This window comes from Typopeltis vanoorti, chromosome 15 (assembly GCF_054136105.1).
Source record: "Typopeltis vanoorti isolate ZY-2024b chromosome 15, IOZ_Tvanoo_1.0, whole genome shotgun sequence".
NCBI classification, from domain to species: Eukaryota; Metazoa; Arthropoda; class Arachnida; order Uropygi; family Thelyphonidae; genus Typopeltis; species Typopeltis vanoorti.
In genome coordinates, this window is record NC_143563.1 from 53,949,772 (window position 1) to 53,970,491 (window position 20,720).

At 33.1% G+C, this 20,720-nt stretch overlaps 1 protein-coding gene across 6 annotated transcripts in view; it reads right to left on the bottom strand.

Moving 5' to 3' along the window:
- LOC150098765 (lysine-specific histone demethylase 1B-like) overlaps positions 1–20,720 on the bottom strand; it is a 508,665-nt gene that overhangs the window by 318,636 nt on the left and 169,309 nt on the right. For 5 of the 6 annotated variants that reach the window (XM_090404995.1, XM_090404999.1, XM_090404994.1 and 2 more), the window contains exon 8: positions 3,796–3,891. The exons of the other annotated variant lie outside the window; for it this stretch is intronic. In XM_090404995.1, the coding sequence (XP_090261121.1) occupies positions 3,796–3,891 (96 nt within the window). The remainder of the gene's footprint in view (positions 1–3,795; positions 3,892–20,720) is intronic. 6 annotated transcript variants of the gene reach the window in all.

Below are 20,720 nucleotides of genomic sequence, written 5' to 3' on the forward strand. Positions count from 1 at the left end.
TTATCTAAGAAAACCCATGTAACATATTGTAGAAAAACAATTCAAAGCAAAATAATTTCTTTTTTGGCATCAGCTTTTCACGAAGATATTGTTAAGCATGCCAAAGAGGCAAAATAGTTTTCTATTATTTTAGATTGCACCCCTGACATTAGTCACAAAGAAAAACTTTCTGTTACTCTGCAATTTGTAAATTTAACTGAGTCTGTTTTAAATTTTGTTCCATTTTGTTTCATTCTACAAAATCAACAAATCTATGAGAGAATCATTATTTGATAAGATCATTCAATTACTTTTAAATTTAAAATTAAATATTAGTGACATTAGAGGACAGGGCTATGACAATGGGTCCAATATGCGAGGAAAGAGTAAAGGTGTTTAAGCTCGCTTGTAGCAAGAAAATCCACAAGCATTTTACATACCTTGTTGTTGGCATTCTTTAAATTTGGTTATAGGAGATGCAGCAATGTCTTGCCTACAATCTATTTCATTTTTTAGTGTTACTCAACGCCTTTATACGTTATTTTCAGCATCTATAGCTAGATGGAAAATTTTATCTGACAACATACCAAATTTCACTATTAAAGCAGTATGTAAAACTCGTTGGGAGAGCACATTGAATGCATAAAATCAGTTAGGTACCAGATTGTCGCAATTCATGATGCAGCCACCAAATCTAAATCTTTAATACTACCAGAAAAACTTTGTGACTATTCCTTTTTAGTTATGTTAGTGACGTGGTATGACAAACTTCATCGGATAAACATAGTAAGCAAATCTATGCAAGCAAAAAATATGGATTTAAAAACTGTTATAAATTTATTAAAATCATGTACAGAATACATTAGTCAATACTACACAAAGGATTTGAAAATACTTTTACTCAAGCTGAAGAATTAGCAAAGCTTTTAGAAATGGAGCCAATATTTGCAGAAAAAATAATAGTTCATAAAAAGAAATTATTTAATTACAAAACTGAAGACACCATTGTTGCTGTTGATGAGAAAACCAAGTTTAGAAGAATAATGTTCAATATCATTTTAGATGCAATATTAACATCTCTTGAAGAAAGATTTGAGTAAACAAAAACTTATGAACAAAATTGGGGTTTCTCTTTAATTTGACTAAAATAGGCAATTTAAACGAATTAAGAAAATATTGTATGGATTTGTATTCAATTCTTAATGATGAAAACAGTAGTGACATTGATAGGAATGAACTCTTTGAAAAAATTACATCTCTATACAGTTTTCTTCTGGAAAACATCAATTTGCCATTACACACTTTACAATTTTTAAAAACAAGCAATATGCAGAATATAGTTCCAAATGCGTGGATAGCACTGAGAATTTTGCTGACAATTCCCATAATGGTAGCAATAGCTGAAAGAAGTTTTAGCAAATTAAAACTTATCAAAACATATTTGCGATCGATAATGGGGAGTGAGAGATTAAATTCTTTAGCCTTGTTATCTACTGAAAATGCTGTTGCTCATAAAATAGGCATTAGTGAAAGAATAAAAGCTTCTGCAAATTTAAAATCAAGAAAAATAAAAAGATCCAAATTATAATTGATTCAATTAAAATTACACTGTAAAATCAATAATTTTTGTTTGTAATAATTTTATTTGTTGCTTTTTATGTATATATCTAAATGAATAAAAATAATAAATAGAAAGAATGAAGTTATAAAATTATTAATAATTTGAAAAAATACTTATAATTAGAAAGTACTTAAGTATATAAAAAAAAAAACTTAGGGGCAACACACAGGGAGTCTGCCTGAGGCCACCCGAAATTATCTTGGTCCAGCTCTGATGGAATGCACACATAAAAACTATATTTGCTTATCTAGTTGCTACTATCACCAGAGTAGTCCTCTTGTGCAGCAATGTATTTAGACAATGCCGTGTTTGCTAAAAAATATTCTGGAACACATTCTAGAATGCTTTTTATTACCATTGTCACCACATGATGCTGGATGGCAGAAAATCTGGGTCCTATCAAGTCATTCTTCAGTTTTTGGGAACAGTCAAAAGTGTCGATGGGAGTCAAAGTCTAGTGAATACCACAGATGATCCAATTTTGTGAATGTTCATAATAGCCAGAAACTTGCAGAAGCTATTACATCATATGTGGGGACAATATTTTATGGATGATCCAACTGTTTGTCAAAAGTTCAGGCCACTTCTCATGAATAGCCTCAAGTAACTTTGCCAGTATTTAACTCTTTTCACTGTTTGTCTTTGTTTAGTGAGGTTCAAAATGACTATGCCTTTACAAGTGAAAATACAAAAAAAGTACTGTCTTAATCCGTAAATGATGCAAATGATGATGGCATTTGCAACTTTTTTTTTTTTGGCATGGGAGGGGGTGATGCTTTGATGAAGATGATGCTTTCCATTGCAAGCTTTGGCATTTTGTTTCAGGGTTGTACTGAAAGTACCAAATTAATAATTTTTTTCAAAAACAGCCAATGGTGAAGACTGATCAGAACAAACATCAAGACACTGCTGCTTTTGATATACACTCAAATTCACAGAATCATCTTTACAGAAATTTTTCTCATTCTCAAATTGTCCATCAAAATTTTCCTCACTGTTTCTTTATCTAAATTTACTTCTTCTGCCATACAGTTTAATCATCTGTCAGACCAAACTACTTACCACACTCTTCCCACATTTTAACGTTGATGAGATTTTTCATAGAATATCTGGAGACAAAGAGAACGAGAGGCCATCCCTCGAACCTGTATAAGGTGGGGTGGGGTGAGGAGTATAATTTTGTATAATTTTTGCATGGAGAGTGATGGGTGACTGGAGTGTGGTGTCCTCAAGGGCTCACTTTAGTGAGTACAGACATGATAAACCTGAGGTACCTGATGCTGGACCATGCCTTACTTCATGTAATATGCATCTGTTATATTATCTGTAGCCTGGTCCCTCCCCCTTTTTTTCCTTCTTTCTTTCTTTTCTTCTTGCTCCCCCCCTCCCAATGTTATTAGAGTATTCGAGGGCTGGGGATGAATCTTTCCTATTTTGCTATTTCATCTCATCTTATGTGGAAAGGACCTCTGCAACCCTACCACTTTCTTCTTGCATTGGCTTCACTCCAAAATGCTAATATGATTGTGGCTTATAACACATCCCATACTGCATTGGTTAAATTAAAGCTGTAAGCAAGAATATAATTCCCTACCACTTATAATATAATTTCTTATTTCCCAAGAAAACAAATTACTTTTCGGATGTTTATCTACAACAATTCATCTTCCACTCCTGTAGTTCTTGCAACACAATCTTTCATTTCCTGTTACTAATTTCACTGACTTCTTTTTCATTTTTTTTATTCTGTTGCCTGCACTCTTTTCCTCAAACGGAATTAAGACATTAAAATAAAATTAAGACCAACATGTAGTACTGTCATATCCTGTACACCCCTTGAGGGTGCATGGCAGGAATTTGATGATTGATGATGAAATCCAACATGAATTATTGGATGAACAAACTTTATTTTAATAAAATATACAATACATTTTTTTTAATTAGCAAAGACACTCATGCCCTTCTATAATATTTTAATTTTGCGGATATTATATATGTTCAAAAGATTTTTCGTTTTTCTTTTTAAACCCTGGCATTCATAAAAATGACTTATTTTTCACTTTGTCAATTCCTTTTTGCAGAATGTAATCAATTTTTTCAATATATACATTACTACAGTGATGTATAAAATTCCAAAAAAGAACAATAATAGTGATAATTTTTAAATTGTGGAAGAGTTTATAACAGATGCCTACTTGCTTTGCTCATCCTGTGAGTATCAGTTGAATGATGTGTAAGTTTATTGCAATCATCAGATGTTCCTGTTATTAATTCACCATTTAAGGTATAATCTAGAAAATATCAATATATCATACAATAGTTCACTGTCAGGAAGGAAATTAAATATGAATAATATGATATACATTCTCAAAAGTTTTTTTATATATTAAAAGCTAAAATATATTTTATATTTTCAAATATTTTTACTTTTTTTGTTTAAACTAACAGCATCTGTATTCCAATTTATTAGATTTTTTAGCATGTCTTATTCCAGAAAAATTTGTATAGCATATGCTTTTATTCTTGTTATCACCTTGTGCTTCGTGTAAGCATACTGTAGAATTTTCTTTTCACGGACTGCTAAGTATGTGAATAATTATCAATCAAAACAAGAATACCGAAGATAAATATCATAATGGAAGAAAAATGTTCTGGAGGCTACTGAAAAACAACAACTTAGAAATGGAAGAAAGAGTAATGTAAAAGGAATCAGAGGTGATAAAGAAGAAATGAAAACTGAAGATAAATATATTCTAAATGTCTGGAATAATTACTTAGAAAGACTGCTTAAGGAAACATGAGACAAAATGGTAGAGCAAAAAAAAACAGAATTCAATCAGGAGTACATATCAATATTTGAAGCAGACAATCTATCAAAAACCTAAAATGTGAAAAGGCAGCTGGAGTACATAATGTGACTAGAAATGCTCATATATAGAGGAATAACAGTTTCACAATGGCTGCACTGATTTTCAGAAGGCCTGGTCAGAAGATCAAATTCCAAGTAACTGGGAATACAGTTTACATGGTACTCATCTGAGCTAGTCAGGGGTTGTTATCAGGTCAACATGGAAGAGGTTTTTCACAGAATGGGAGAGGGGGGAGTTAGAACAAGAAGCCAACTCTGGAAACTATAAGGAAGGTGTGAGCAGAGGAATGAGGAGTAGGTTCTTTGCATGGAGAGTGGAATACATTGCATGTGGGTGTAGACACATTGAATCTGTTTAAAACACAGTTGGATGAACATTGTGTGCAAAGTGTGTGTACCTCCCACGATGAGTCTCCGACTCCATGGAGAGCAGATGTTAATAATAATAAGTAAAACATTTCAGCTGTTTAGGCATAATTTTTAGTGAGAATGAGAATGGAAAATTAAATATGGAAACAAATTACAGGCCAACAAGGCTGACATGGTAGGGAGTCAAATAAATAAATTTATATGCAATAAGAAATTAATCAAAACACTTAATTAGTACAAGACATGTTCAACTTATGGATCTTGAAAGTTGGGATAGAAATAAAAAAAAATTGATCAAAATTAAAGACCACAGATATGAAAGTTCTGAGATTTAGGGAAGTGAACAGATGACATCAATGGCAGAATGATATGAAAAAATGAAGATATTAGGGAGGAACTAGAAATTTTTAGCATTCAGGGATGTGTGAGCATAGCTAATATCACATGGTATGGTCATGTAATCTGGATAAGGAAAGGTTAGCAAAACATGTATTTAATGCCAGGAAACGATCCACAGGAAGACCAAGATCTAGGTGGATAGAGTGAATCTATGCAAAAAGAGCAAAATATAAAATACGACACTACTGGAATTCTGACAGATAACAGACTAATTTGTAGAAAAATTGTCAATAGGAAGTTAGTGATACTGTAAACCTTAAATGTAGCACTATCATAGTATCCTGTACATCCCCCTTTTGGATAGATATGAAGAATTTGATGATGATGGAGACAGAAATATGAATTATATTCATACTTCTTACTATTATGCCTTACTATTCAGAAACAAGAAAGGAAAAAAAAAAAAGTTACATAGAAATGGCAGATATTAAAGATCATCCAACATTATTTCAATACTGAATGTTTGTAGAAACTATGAACTTTTCATAAATTTGAACTGAAAGCTCATTAGAATACAATTCTCAGCATTACAGTTGCCTTACTTACACCATTTAAAAGAATACGACTGTTGCTAATGTGTCCATATATTCACTTTTTATTAGTGCATTTGATAAGGTTTCACTGACCTAACAGCTGTTGAAACTGGTTAGTATCTCTTCGCAAAACCTTAAGAAAGCAAAATCTCCCATTCAGTGCTAAAGAAATCCAATATCAGATAAATGTATTTTAATTTTAGGCATGAATAATGCTATGCATTATGGGAAGAGCAACTACCCAGACCAGTTTAAACCTTTATTGAAGTCTCATCAGTGGGAGCTAGATCCAGAAGTGATACCAAGTTTGAAGTAATGCAGAAGTCATATTTCGATATATAAGTAGCCAAAAGGTGTCACACCTTATTACCAAAATACTCTGGATTAGAGATAGATATTGAAAGTTCTTCCACCTGATTATACTACAAATTAAATATACCAAGAAACATATTCTTGGTTTCATCCTTTATCCAAGTGTAAGCAAATGTGAAGTCACTTCATGAATAGGCTACTTGTATATAGAGACTAATGACTTCCTTGGATGAAACCAGTATGGGTAGTGGCACTTCCCATAATGCTATATGGGAAGTGCCACTTTCCATAGAGCATTATGGGAAGTGGCACATATACCATAAGGATATATGTGTCATTAGCCTCTATATACAAATAGCCCAGTTGTGAAATGACTTCATGTGCAAACTTTGTTTGCTTACACTTGGATAAAGGATGAAACTAAGAATATAATTTCTTGGCATATTTAATTTATATTTTTCATAAGTGAACTTTTGGTCAGTGCATAAAAGTAATTAATAAAGAGAGAGTTTGGTTACAAATCATTAAGAGATATATTAAGCTAGAAAGCAAAATGCTCTCAAATAATTACTCATATAAATTGGAACAAAACAGTATAGATGGTGGCCAATCACTGTTGAAATCATTGCTTAGAGCCCTAAAGTAAGGGCTTGCTGGAAAACTTGAACGTAAGTAGGCTGAATGTGTGCCATCCAAATTCAGGATTTTAATGCCACATTATTGTAAGTCAAAATTTCACAGGCTTCTTTAAATTTGCATTCATACCAGGTTTTTGTATGGTGTAAGGAACAAATACTTTTCCAATCATTTTGGTATAGGTATTAAGAGCGTGATCTGTGAGGCCTGCTTCACAAAATTTGTGAAATTTAATGTGTCGTCTGTGTTCTTTTTTATGGATAGAAATTGTGCATCTGGTTTCACCAATATTAGGTTAGTTACAGGTGCAATGGATATGGTGTTAACTTTCCCTTTTTATTATTTATTATTTTTATTAACACTTATACTTTTAAATGACTTTTTATAAATTATAGGACTTTACATATGAATTGATATCATTTCTCATATTTTTCCAAAAATATCTGTCAGTGATTCTATACCAAGTTCTCTCAAATCCTTGATCAGCTAGATCAGAATCATGAAAAGTATCAAGAATCCAAGGTTTCGTGATAACTGGAGCTAAATTTTTTTTTTAATTTACCCTCATCCATTTGCCTAGATAGAAGCAAACATCTTCATCTATATGGAGCATTTGAAGAGAAGAAAATTCTTCAGGAATAGATTTACCATTTTGAACTTTTTCATATATGTTTTTCAAAATAGGGTCTCTTTTCTGAGCTTCAACTATAAGAGATTTTTCTCAGTTTTGATAGTTGGTGATTTAGTTTTAATCTTATTCAATTCATGTATGTTGTTAATTTGAAACTCCTTTGAGATTCAGTGGGAATTATTCCTGCTTTACTAATCTTATGACCTAGATATATTAAAGAACTCTGGCTATTTCCAGATTCCTTTAAATATTAGTGAAAATTTAGTGAAATACTCTGCTCATCTAAACCAATTAATAATTCTTCAATCTTACATAGAGGAAAACCAATGGGTTTAGTAACCTTATTTATCTCTCTCAGATCTAAGACAAATATCAAACTTCCATTAGGTTTTTCTATTATACTTTTAAATGACTTTTTATAAATTATAGGACTTTACATATGAATTGATATCATTTCTCATATTTTTCCAAAAATATCTGTCAGTGATATTTTTGAGTTAGACTTTTTATAATTCCTGCCTTTTCATATTTCTGCAGTAACAATTGAAATTGCTCCATGTATTTCATTGGAGTTTGGTATTGTTTTACATAGATAGGTGTCTGAGTAGTAAGTTGTACAGAATGCTCAACTGCATTAGTACAAGACATAGTCGCAATATCTTCAGTGAAGACATTAGGAAACAACTGAAAAGCAGACTCAAAGAATGTATTAATTACCTTCTTTTCATTGACTGTAATTGCCAATTTCATTGTATTATCTACTAGAACTTTTATTCTAATGAAATCTCCCTTTTCATCCACGTTTATTGCTTCGATGTCAAGCAATTCATTTTGTTCAACTTTAGAACATACACTTAAGTCTTGTGAATAGATTGCTTATTAGGATTATATTTCAATCCACAAAGCAAAATAGTGCCATCCAAGAAATTTCAGGCAAATTGATATCTCCTTAAGAAATCAAGACCAAGAATAACCAGTATACGAGGAACCCTGGAAGAACAATTAATTTATGAGAAACATTCAGAGAAAAACATGGAATATGAAGTAATACATCTATATTTTTAGAAGTAGAAATTTTAGTTTCAAAGATACCTGTTAATTGAATTGGGTGATTCCATCTTAAAATATCATCAAGAACTAATAAAATTAAGTTCTTAATTTTATTAAAGAGTGACCAAGAAATAATAGAAATATGTGCTCATGTATCTAGCAGAAATTCAAACGGTACATATTCAATAAAATCTTGTAAGACTGTTAAAGGTTTATCACTACTGATATGTGACATTGTAGCAATATCAGCTTGATGATTTGAATTAGAAACTATCTCATTATTTTGAACTGTAGGTAAGTTTGTTTTTACTAGCACTATATTTGAATCATATTTCATTCCAACATTTGAATTTATTATCCTATACTTATATTTATTTCCTCTAGGATTAAATTTTCTCCTACTAAAACAATTTCTATATATATATATATATATATATATATGCCCTAACTTGTTACAATTATAACACTTCAGAATAAGTTTTTCTTTCACTACTTGTTCAGATTTAACATCATTAGGCAATTTGTCTGATATTCTAGGAAAATTACTACCTATCTTAATTTCTGTTAATATTTTAATTAGCCTTTTTTGACTTTCTAATATAGGTTTTTGCTATCTTTCTTTTTAACACGTTCGCTGCCACGCTACTTCGGCATGGTCTGTTCCCCTACGCCGAGCAATTTCACTTCTTCAAGGTCAGTACGATAATCTCGTTACCGGAGGTAAGCGTCCTACGAGTATACTCGTAGTTGGCTTGTACAGAGCATATACGGTCTATGAGAATACACAGTTTTGATGCTAGCCCCACAAGCCAAGCATTTTCACTTCTTCAAGGTCACTACAATAATCTCATTCCCGGCGGTAAGCGTCATACGAGTATACTCGTAGCTGGCTTGTGAAGCAGGTTTACCCACTACGAGTATACTCGTAGTTGGCAGCGAACGTGTTAATGAAGGCTTTAAGTGTTATAATTCTAGAGAATCTATAGATTTAACTTCAGAATTATTATAGTTCGCCCACCATTTCTAGATCCCTTCTTGGCTTTGTGCCAAGAATAGTCGATTCATGATGAAGGGGAGAAAGAAATTAAGGATGTACGAATTGGTCGCCAACATGCGAAATCACGTGCTTTCTTGTCTGTCGCTGTACTAGTACTAGCTTGATTTTTGTTGTTCTCTTTTTGCATTATTTTTTTATTATTAATTTGTATGATGGATCCAGTACAGTCAACAAGTTCTATTGTTACACGTTTCAGTAGCTCTTGCAAAAGAATATTGAATAATGTGCTGACATTCTGCGAAAAAGAATCGTCAGAAGGCCGTCTTCTTGTTCCCCTTTCTCAAGTCATAAAACGTGCAAGTGCAATTGCGGGCGTATCGGGGTTGACTGTTAAAAGAATTCATAGGGAGTCAAAAGGTGAAGGTAAGCCAAAATTTAAATCTTCTAAAAAAAAAAAAGCGCCAGAGAAAGAAAACCATCGAAACCGTAGCTCTGAGTGATTTTGATGTAGACGTTATAAGAAGAACTATTCACGAATTTTACGTGGTCGAGAAAAGAGTGCCAACTGTTCCGAAATTGATTCCTGTGCTTAAAAAAAAATTAATTTTCCTGGGAAAAGATAAACTTTAAGGAAAATACTTCATGAAATCGGATTTTGTTTTAAAAAGTCCCAGAACAAAAGGAAACTTATCATGGAGCGAAGTGACATTGTTTTATGTAGAACGCAGTATTTACACGTATTAACACTCTACGTACATTTTTTCCAACTGTTATACAAGCAAAATAGTTACACTTTAAAAACAGCAATGTTTGTAAAAGAAAAACTAAATTTTCCGACCTGTAATAATAAACAAACTCAGTTTGTTTATTATTACATCCCAGAAGAGACAGACTGATTACCCTATTATCGGAATGGATTCTCCTTTTTCTGACATGCGCAGAAGTGTCGAGGGACCTCAAATCGGTGGGTGAACTATATCTGCATTACCATCTGCAGTTTGATTGGAGTCTGTCAAGTTTTTATTAAAATTTCTTTCCTTTTTATTTAACTTAGAATTTTGACTTCCATTTTGGTTATTACATGCCATATTACTTGCGAGAGAACTTCTTTTTCATAAGAATGTACTTGCTTGGGGTTTCAGGATTGGTATATATCTCTAAGCCTTTCCTCTCTTTCCCCAACAATTTTATAATATTCTAAAATTTTAATCCTTTTCTTATAAGCTATTTCCTTTAATTTATCTTTAGACTACTCTAAATTGATGAAATATTGACCATTCAAAGTGTGATTTCTCATCTGCTGAGATACTTAATTTATGAACTATACTTAACAATCTATTATAATACTTAGAAACTGTTTCCTTACTCCTAAAATGCATTGATGCAATTTCCATAAGTTTGGACTTACATCCCTAATCTTTAAATATTCTGAGATTAATAACTCTTAAATGTACCATAATCTATGGTAACTTCTAATACAGGTGAAGTCTTCAAGTTTTTGCTTTCCTACTAACTTATTCCTCAGAATAATTAATAAATAAAATTCAGAGACCATTTCCTTATCGCTTTAAGTTTTACTGCATATTTAAAATATGATTCAACATTTTCATTACTCTCTCTTGAAAATGTAGGAATAACAAGATTAGGATTAACTGCTTCAAGAATTCGCTGTCTTCAAACACATTTGCATTTAATCTACTTGTATTAACAAGAGCTTCATAGTCACTTTCAGTATCATTTTCTATTTTATAAATGGACAAACTTTAATACAACATACTCAAGTCAAAACTAATCCTATTCTAATCCAATCTTATTTAAATTTCTTTCATACCCTACTGGATTTTATCCTGTCGACTGCACCATTTTGTTAACTTTCTTTATTATTATTTCTGTTAACATTTATACTTTTATAATAGTTCTGTTCACATTGTTATTCTCACACATGCTCACATCCTTTTATTTATATTTTCATATCGACTGCAATTTTGTTATAAAATTTTTAAGTATTTTATTTTCTCACGTTCACACACCCCTTTAATTTATAATTTACCTACGACTGCACCATTTATGTTAATGAGTGCAAGTTTGTAGGATTCGTTTACTATAATAAATGTATGTTATTCCCCTTTATTTCTAACCAATCTTATGTTAGTTGTGGCTTAAATTAACAAATTAACAATGATTTAATTCTTTACCCTTTTGTTGGTTAGATAATTCCAGGTTCATTTTTTTTGGGGGGGGCGGGATTAGTGCACTGACGTTCTGTATTACTATGTTCTTGCACAAATTAATGAAGCTCATTAAAAATTTCACAATATTTAATTTAACTATAAACATATGCACAAGAAGTAATTAATCATAAAAATTTTATATAACCAATCATAAATTTAACATTAAAGAACTTAACAATTCCTTCTCATATCCTATTCACTGTTCAGGAATAAACACAAATTAATTCTACCAATTAATCTATCATTTAGCTCAACATTTCACATGTATAAATGCAAAGAGGAGAGTCTGCATGGTTAGTCTAGTCACTGTGCGCTTCACAACCATATGCCTGGGGAAGGAGTGTCCTAGGTTCGATTCATGTCAGTGACGTGAGGAGCTGAAGGATCTTCCTCAGCCTTAGCCAAGTTAGCCGGTCTTGGACGTGGATAGTAGGTTTTTCCCCCAGTTAATCCTGGGGTTTTTCATCCTGCAAAGCAGGCAAACTGGCCTTGAGAACTCAACACCACTATGGACATAGGATACACCGGGGCATAGGGCTGACCACCTTATCCTGCGAACGGTTTGAGTTCCAATGATTAATAAACCCTCAACAACGCAAGGTAAAAGAGAGTAAAAGGAAGATGAGATAAGATTAAAAATATTGCTGTAGTTTGGGATGAAGTGATCTCTCAATGTATGAGGGGCATATGGAAAAAGACATTAAAACGGTTTGTGCAAGATTTTGGAAGTTTTGAAAAAAATGAAGACCTTTGTAAATTGAGTGAAGAAATAGTGGGCCTAGCAAACAACCTGAATCTCGAAGTGAATGATGATGACATAGTTCAACTCATAGAAATTGCCTCTGAAAAGTTGACCAACGAAGAATTGGTTGAACTGGAGGAACAATGTGTTGCAGAAGAGGAAGAATGAGTAAACGAAGAGGAAAAAGAGAAACAAGGAGAGGTGGTTAACAATTCACAGTGAAGTTCTTGCAGAAATGTTCTCTGCAGATAGCGATGTTCTCAAAATGATGAAGACATGAAGACTCCAATGTTGAACACTACTTATTAGGAAAGGAAAGTACATGATGTGTTTGCTTGCTATAAACAAATTTATGATGAAAATAAGAAGAGGAATAAGCAAAGCACATTGGACATTTTCATCAAAAAAAAAAAAAAACAAAGGTTACACAAGAAGAGCAGCAGTTTGTCCTTCACATAGGGAAGATAATGAAGAGGTGATTGTGGAGGAAGATTTGGGTGATTATTCTGCTATTTTATAGTGGCAGTAATGCACAGTACAGTTTTATAATAAGATTTAAAAATTAAAATGATAATATACTTATTATAGTTAAGTCCCTAACTATAACTCTGTTGATTTAATGTATCGACTTACGTCCTACCTGATGGAACGGAACCTCGACGTAAGCCGAGGGATGACTGCATAAATGATGGAAAGTAAATCGTTTATTGTCGATAACTTTAAACATAAGAAATGAACTCAGGTTATTTTGTTAATATTTGTTCACCACCCTGCACTCTTGTTTATGTCTGAAAAACAACAGCAAGCATTAGCTTCAACACCGATTACAAATTATATAGACATAAAATAATTTAAAGTCTTCGGGTTGCTATTTAACAGCCAAATGCTTTCATTTCATTAATAAAAATATTCATGTAGAATGTTTTATGCATTAATATGTTAGAATGAGCACTGATTTTATATAATAAAAATGTGAAATTACTGTAATACATAAGAAACAAGAATAAAACATGGGAGTCATACGTTTCAGTATTATAATAATAATAATAATAAATGTTTCTTTAGTGGCAATTTATCAGAAGGTAACACCAACTAAATACATATCTGTTAATGGAGTCATTTAATTTAATTAAGGTATTTCAAAAACTTGGAAAAAAAAAGTTAATATGCTGTTTGAACTAATGTTCTTTTAAAACATAATACCTATGAATATGTATTGTTTTATTGGTGTTGTTTCGGCTTAAGGAAAAACTGCACTTAAATTAATTAATATTTAAAAGCCATCACTTTTTTTTATTTTAATTTAATAAAAGACACAAAATAGCTTGGAAATTTTCTCGGGAATTAGCCGAAAAAAATTGGTCTGATACACAAATTGCTCATGTGAAGATAAAATGTTTCTATGCAGAAGAGGTCAGGTACAAGAATTCCTTTATTATTCTACATATACCAGCCCAGTTAATATATCCTTTTCAACCAGTAGGCTGCAGGTTTGAATCCTGCGATGGGCAAGTATGTCAGTGCAAGATCACTGCCGCTGCCCCACTTATTAGAGAACTGAAGTGGCTTGAAAAAGTTCCAGATTTGGTCTCTAGAGCAAGGTTTCTGGACTATGAAAAAAATACAAAAAATTAATAAAAACAAAAAAATCCACAGTCCATCCACAGTGTGCAAATGTACCCTAGAGCTGTGCTCTAGAGTATATTTGCAGAGTACACAGTGCTATGTTTGCACTGTGGGGGAAAAAATCCATAACCTGTCCACAGTGCAAACATACTATTCATGGGTATGGGAGTGAGCAATATAAAAAAAAAAAATAATTTTAAAAATCTTATGTCAAATGCTCGTTACTCATTACCATTTTTTTCAAATATTGACTATCACTCCATGTAGAAATAAGCTAAACTAAAATAATACATGTGTCATATATCAGATAAAAAATGATGAATAGATAAAAAAAAATTTAGAAACTACTCACTTTAGCAATGATAATGGCCACCTATCATTGCTACTATTTCTTTTTGTGGGGTTTGGTGCTCTGCTAGTTATAAAGACCTCTCTTTATTAGAACTGTCATATGGAGACTTTAAAATTCTCTCTGCAGGGCACACTGGTGGCTTGGCACTGCCATCAGCATATGGCCGTGAGGATGCCTCGTGCCAGAATCGGGTGATCTCTTGTAAAGTCTTCGGCCTAGTAAGATTTGTAAGCGTAATACTGCACTCTCGGTATGAAGTTCAAGGTGTGCACCTCAGGGTTCAGTCCTTGGGGCATTATTGTTCAATCTATACATTAATGACATCAGGCAGAGTCTAACATCCGATGTACAATTGTTTGCCAATGATGCAAAGATAGGCAGGTTAACCAGGGATGCTACTGATAATCAGCACTTACAAAATGATTTGAATAGGCTGGAAATTTGGGCAAATGAAAATGACTATTAGTTTAATGGTGCAATGTTATGCACTTTGGCATGATTAGATTTCCAGTGGCATATTATATTAGTGGGAATATGCTACAAGAATCTGAGGAGGCAAGGGATCTTGGTGTATTGATGGATACGAATTTGAAGTTCAAAGGTCACATAGCAAAAGTTGCAAATACAACTCAGAAGATAACTGCAATGGTGAAGTGAACCTTGACATGTAATGATGAGGAAGTCATTTCGCCTCTTTATAAAGCATTGATAAGACCACACCTGGATTATTGTGTGCAGATTTGGTCTCCTAAGTTCCAAGGGGATAAAGAAGCTGTGGAAAGAGTTACAAAGATTATATCTGGATTATGGGATTTAGATCATGAGGACAGATTGCAAGTATGTGGATTACAGACGCTGGTAAACAGGAAAAAGAGGGGGGGTGATATGACAGAGGTCTATAAACTTTTGAATGGGTATTATAGGATAGCGCCTGATGAAATTTTGCATTATATAGAATTTTTTGTTTACAGTTTGTTCGCAGTCAAGAAAGGGGTAAAAGCTTAGGTTTAGGTTTTTCTCCCAGAGAGCAGTGAGTGAGTGGAATAGTTTGCCTTTAGGGGTAGGGAGTGCAACTTGTGTGAATGAATTTAAGGGACGGTATGACAGCTGGTTTGGGTGATTTATAGCCTCCCTTGATGAGTCCTTGACTTCCCAGAGGTCTCAGATAATAATAATAATAATTATTATTTTCAGTGCAAGTATTTGAAAATAGCACAAAAAATTTCTGATATTTTTAGTAAAATGAAAGAACCTGAATGAATGACTTTATTCCATTGCACTGATTGAAAGATTAAAAGATGTAAAAATGGCCATTAATAAAAAAATGTATTGCTAAGATTGACCTAATGTGATATTTCAAAATAATGTAATTTACTTGAATTCACCAATGAAATTCTGCTTTATATATATTGCTTGTGCAACTAAATAAATATAAAGAACAACTTGGAGAGAAGTACCTGCTTATAATTTCTAGTTTTATTAAAGTAAGGGATGTAATCTAATTCATCACCTAGCATGGATAGGATGAAAATTAGTGATATTAAGCACTCAACATTTACTCTTGAAATATAAAGTGGTTCATGCAATTGATGCACTTTAGAGATTAATGATTAGCCATATAATGGACTCATTGCATATATTTAATAGGAACTATTGCATTTCCCAATAGTTCCTCTTTAAAGTTCCAATAGAGACTAGTATAATTTCACAAGAAACATTTGCATATCTCAAGGCACCAGTTAGAGAGAAGTACCTGCTTATAATTCTAGTTTTATTAAGGTAATAAAGGAATGTCATCTAATTCAATACCTAGCATGATAGGATCAAAATTAGCGATATTAAACATTCAACAGAAAATTGAAATTATAAAAAAGATTTAAGCAGGAGTTTCCAGATCTCAGATCTGGCAGTGAGTATAATATTGGCAAAACTACTATCTCAGATTTGCAATTAAGTTTTTTTTTTTTTTTTTATCTGCATGGAATCTTCTAAGATGCTAAGTAAGACAAAATAAATATAGTATAGACAGTCCTACTTATAAACTTGTTCAACAATTAGCTGAGTTGCTTGGTTTCCTTACTGACACAACTTCTCTACTTATATAAAAAATTCTGCCTAATTTCAAATCACTAGCTAAAAATCACATCCTTAAAAATTCATACATAATAGTTAGTTTCAATGTCATATCTTTATCTACTAATGTACCACTATTACACTTTCTTGATTTAATAAAGTATAATTTTCTCCTCGAGTAATTACTTTGAAAAATTGCTAAATGAAACAAGCAGTGATGACAGCACAGTGGTAAAAAACACTCAACAGGCATACAGTCAGGAATACATAACCATACTTGAAGTAGAAAAAGCCATCAAAAGCTTGAAATGTGGAAAAGCACAGGAGTAGATGATATTCAACCAGAAATGCTGAAGTATGGTGTTATAAAAGTCTTACAGTAGCTGCACTGCATAGTTCAGAAAGCCTGGACAGAGGGACGAATTCCCAATGATTGGAGTAGAGCTCTAATAGTAACCATATATAAAAAGGAAATAAAACTGAATGTGAGAATTACAGAGGTATTTTCCTACCGAGTGTTCTTGGTAAGATCTATGCAAGTATACCTGAGAAACGGTTGCAAAGAATTGTGGAAGAAAAGCTTGGTGAAGAACAAGCTGGATTCAGGCCAAATAGAAGCTGTCAGGATCAGATCTTTACTTTACGACAAATAGTTGAGAAAGCATGGGAATATAACAAAGATCTGTATTTAAGTTTTGTTGATCTGGAAAAGGCATATGATAAGGTGCCAAGAGAGAAGCTATTCAATACGCTACAGGTGTATGGTGTCAATGGGACATTATATCAAGTAATACTTATTCTGTATTTGAGTTGTAAGTCGGCAGTTAGAATTGAAGGAAGTACAGGAAGATGGTTTAATGTGAAATCTGGTGTGAGACAAGGATGTATATTATCTATATGGATCACATTATGAAGGAAAGTGGTATTAAACATGATATCAGAATTGGAGAAGTTAATGTCAGCTCTTTGCTTTATGCGGATGATGTTATATTTCTAAATAAATCCACTAGAAGTTTGCAAGATTCCCTGACTAAACTGAATAACTGTTGTAATAGATATGGTATGAAGGTCAGCATTAAAAAGACAAAGACAATGAAAATAGGTAGAATTGTTGAAAATGTCAAATGTGTTGTGAACGGGGAACAAGTAAAACATTTCAGCTACTTAGTCACAATTTTTACTGAAGATGGTAAATTAAATATGGAAATAGACAACAGAATTAACAAAGCTGATAGGGTAGGAAGTCAATTGAATAAATTCATATGGAATAAGAGAGAAATTAGTCAGAACATTAAATTAGCTGTATACAAGACAGTGTTCAAACAAGTTTTAACTTATGGATCTAAGAGCTGGGTAAGAAGTAAAACATTTGACCAAAGACTAGAGACTGCAGATATGAGAGTCCTGAGAAAGATTAGGGGAATGAACAGATGGCATCAATGGCAATGTCATATTAAAAACGAGGATATTAGGAAAGAACTTGACATTGTCGGCATCCAGGAATGCGTTAGCAGAGCTAATCTCAGGTGGTAAGGTCACTTAAACAGAATGGGTAATGAAAGATTAGCAAAACAAGTGTTCTCTGCCAGGTTGGCAGGAAAACGACCCAGAGGAAGACCAAGATATAGGTGGATTGACATGGTACAATGTGCCTTAGATGATAGAAATATAAGATCTGATAATGATAATATTATAGTCTTAACAAGTAACAGACTGATTTGGAGGAAAATTGTAGATGGGAAGTCAGTAATGATGTAAATTTTTCATGTAGTACTATCATATCCTGTACACACCCCTTGATGAACGGGTGATGATGATAATTTTCTCCTTGAAAAATTCAAATTATTTGAATTTCTTATGCATGTGCAGGTTACTTTACACTGCAAGGAAAAATCTACAGACTAATGGTACTGCTATGGTTTCCACATTGTTAACTTTTACATGGAACAGTTAAAAAAGAAAATACTTACCACAGTTACATAGAAGGCCTTAGTATGGCTATGCTATGTTAATCATGTGTTTGCCAATGGTCCCATAGACAAGATACTTTGGATTCTTTTTTTTTACCCACCTAAACAGCCAACACACCAAAATTCACTTCACAGTAAACAAAGAATCTAATAACTGTTTGCCGTTTCTTGACACATTAGCCATCTGGCTTTCCAATGGGTTCATTATCTTTTTCCACTTATTGAAAGCCAATACACACAAGATGTCAACATAAACAATTACATCATCATCCAGTCCAACAGTATGGCATTCTAAAAACATTTACAGATCTAGGACTGTTTGCTCTAATGATTCAGCTCTGGATTTAGAGAAAGATGTTGGAAGTTTATTTTGCACTTGGTTAGACTATAATAAATTCAGTTTAATCCTTTATCCAAGTGTAGGCAAACAAAGTTTGCGCCTGAAAATATCTTCAGGACTGAAGCAAGGTGGGTACATCTGTAGGCAGCTCTTTTCACCAAACTTAAATATGTTTGCCATACTTCCTTGGCCAATGGCTACAGCTTCTACAAACTAGATAAAATACTACATGGTCCTCTTTCTTTCCCCCCCCCCTTCCTCCAACACACAAGAACAAAACATCATTATTTCTATTCTGTATGTCTGAGGTACATCAAAAAAGATAGCCAAAGTACTAATAAAATATAACCTTCACACCACATGTTAAATTAGCAACTCTGATCTGCTCTATTAAGTAAATCCATCCCCTAGCATATCCTGGAGTGTATGAAGTTATTACATGTGACTGTGACCTAGCTTACTATGGACAGATGGGAAAATCTGTTAATATCTTAAGTATAGTCTCCGGGAAAAATCCCATGTTACTCCTCTTAAACACTATTATTATAATTACGGCTATTATAGCCTGATATTGTTTAGGAGTGACCCTTATTTAAATACATTGGCTATCAATACTCAAGGGGGTATATATATTTAGGGCATTATTGGTGAGTATAGAAGGCAATTAAGGTAGAATAAAACAGGTGGAAAAATTTGGTACATACCTTTAATGATTCTATGATGTCTTCCACTTCCATGATCTCGCTGAGGGTTGTTTACAAGTGGGGGGGAAGAGGGGAGGGGAAAGCGTGGGGGTGTGTTTAGACACGGGGAAAATAAGATAACCTGGGTTAATATTAATAATATATATATATAAATGTATACATATATTATTTTGAATTAGGGTGCATTTTTGTGGGGGGGGGGGGAGGAAGGGTAAAGACTATTGTGGTAACTGGGGGAGGGTTAATGGGGTGTGGAAGCCTGGAAGAACATAAAAAATTTATTCACTACCTTTATTATGGCAAGTCTAAACTGGCAGACAATGTTTTGGACACTTCTTCGCACAGGATCAGATGTAAGAAAACCAATGTGCTATACAGAAGTTGTTACAGGTCAGAATTTAATTTTAGAGTCAGCCATGGCTATGAAGCATTCTCCTATCCTGAACAAGTATGGTTGCATTAATTTGCCAAACATTTGAGAGACTTATCTTAAGATCAACTCCTACATCTTTTTACAACATTAGGGGTGCCATATTAGATCTTTTGTCCGTTACAATTTGAATTGTTTCAGTTACTCGTTGCCGCATGCTAACTGTAACATGTAGTGTGCTCTGAAGATGCTAGTTTGAAATCCAGAGAAATATAAGTCCATTAATAAAACGTCCTTTTTATAATAGTTTCTTTGCTGTTGTAATACTGTTGAAAATATGTTATGAATAGAAGACAATGGCAAAACCAAGAACAGAGATTGCTAATGAAGTGCTGTGGGAATAGTATAAGAAAGGAGGATTGGACTAATTAAAGAAAACGCAAAACATTTCTCATGAGAAGTATTCAACCATACATTTAAACTGAAGACAGTGATGGACAGTTTACAGGTTTAAGTAGCTTTACGAAATCAAGCACATAAACACTTTCTAAGAAATTGTTCATGATAACAAATTATTTGCAGAACAAGTGTATAATGCAGATGAGACCAGCTTGTTTTTGACAAATGTTGCCCATATCAACTATGACACATGGCAGCAAACAAGATTCAACAGCTGGATATAAACAAAGCAAAGATTGGGTTACTATTTTGTATTGTGCCAATGCTGCTTGAACCCACAAATGTAAACTCCTTGTGATTTCAAAAAACTCTTATCCATGAACATTTGCAGAAGGATCTCTCCCCTAATCAGACATAACAAAAGACTTGGATTTCCAGTAGCTACTCAGTGACCTGACAATAGTCAAGCACATCCAGAAACAAACTCTTGCTAGCAGAAATATTTCTCTCTGTTACC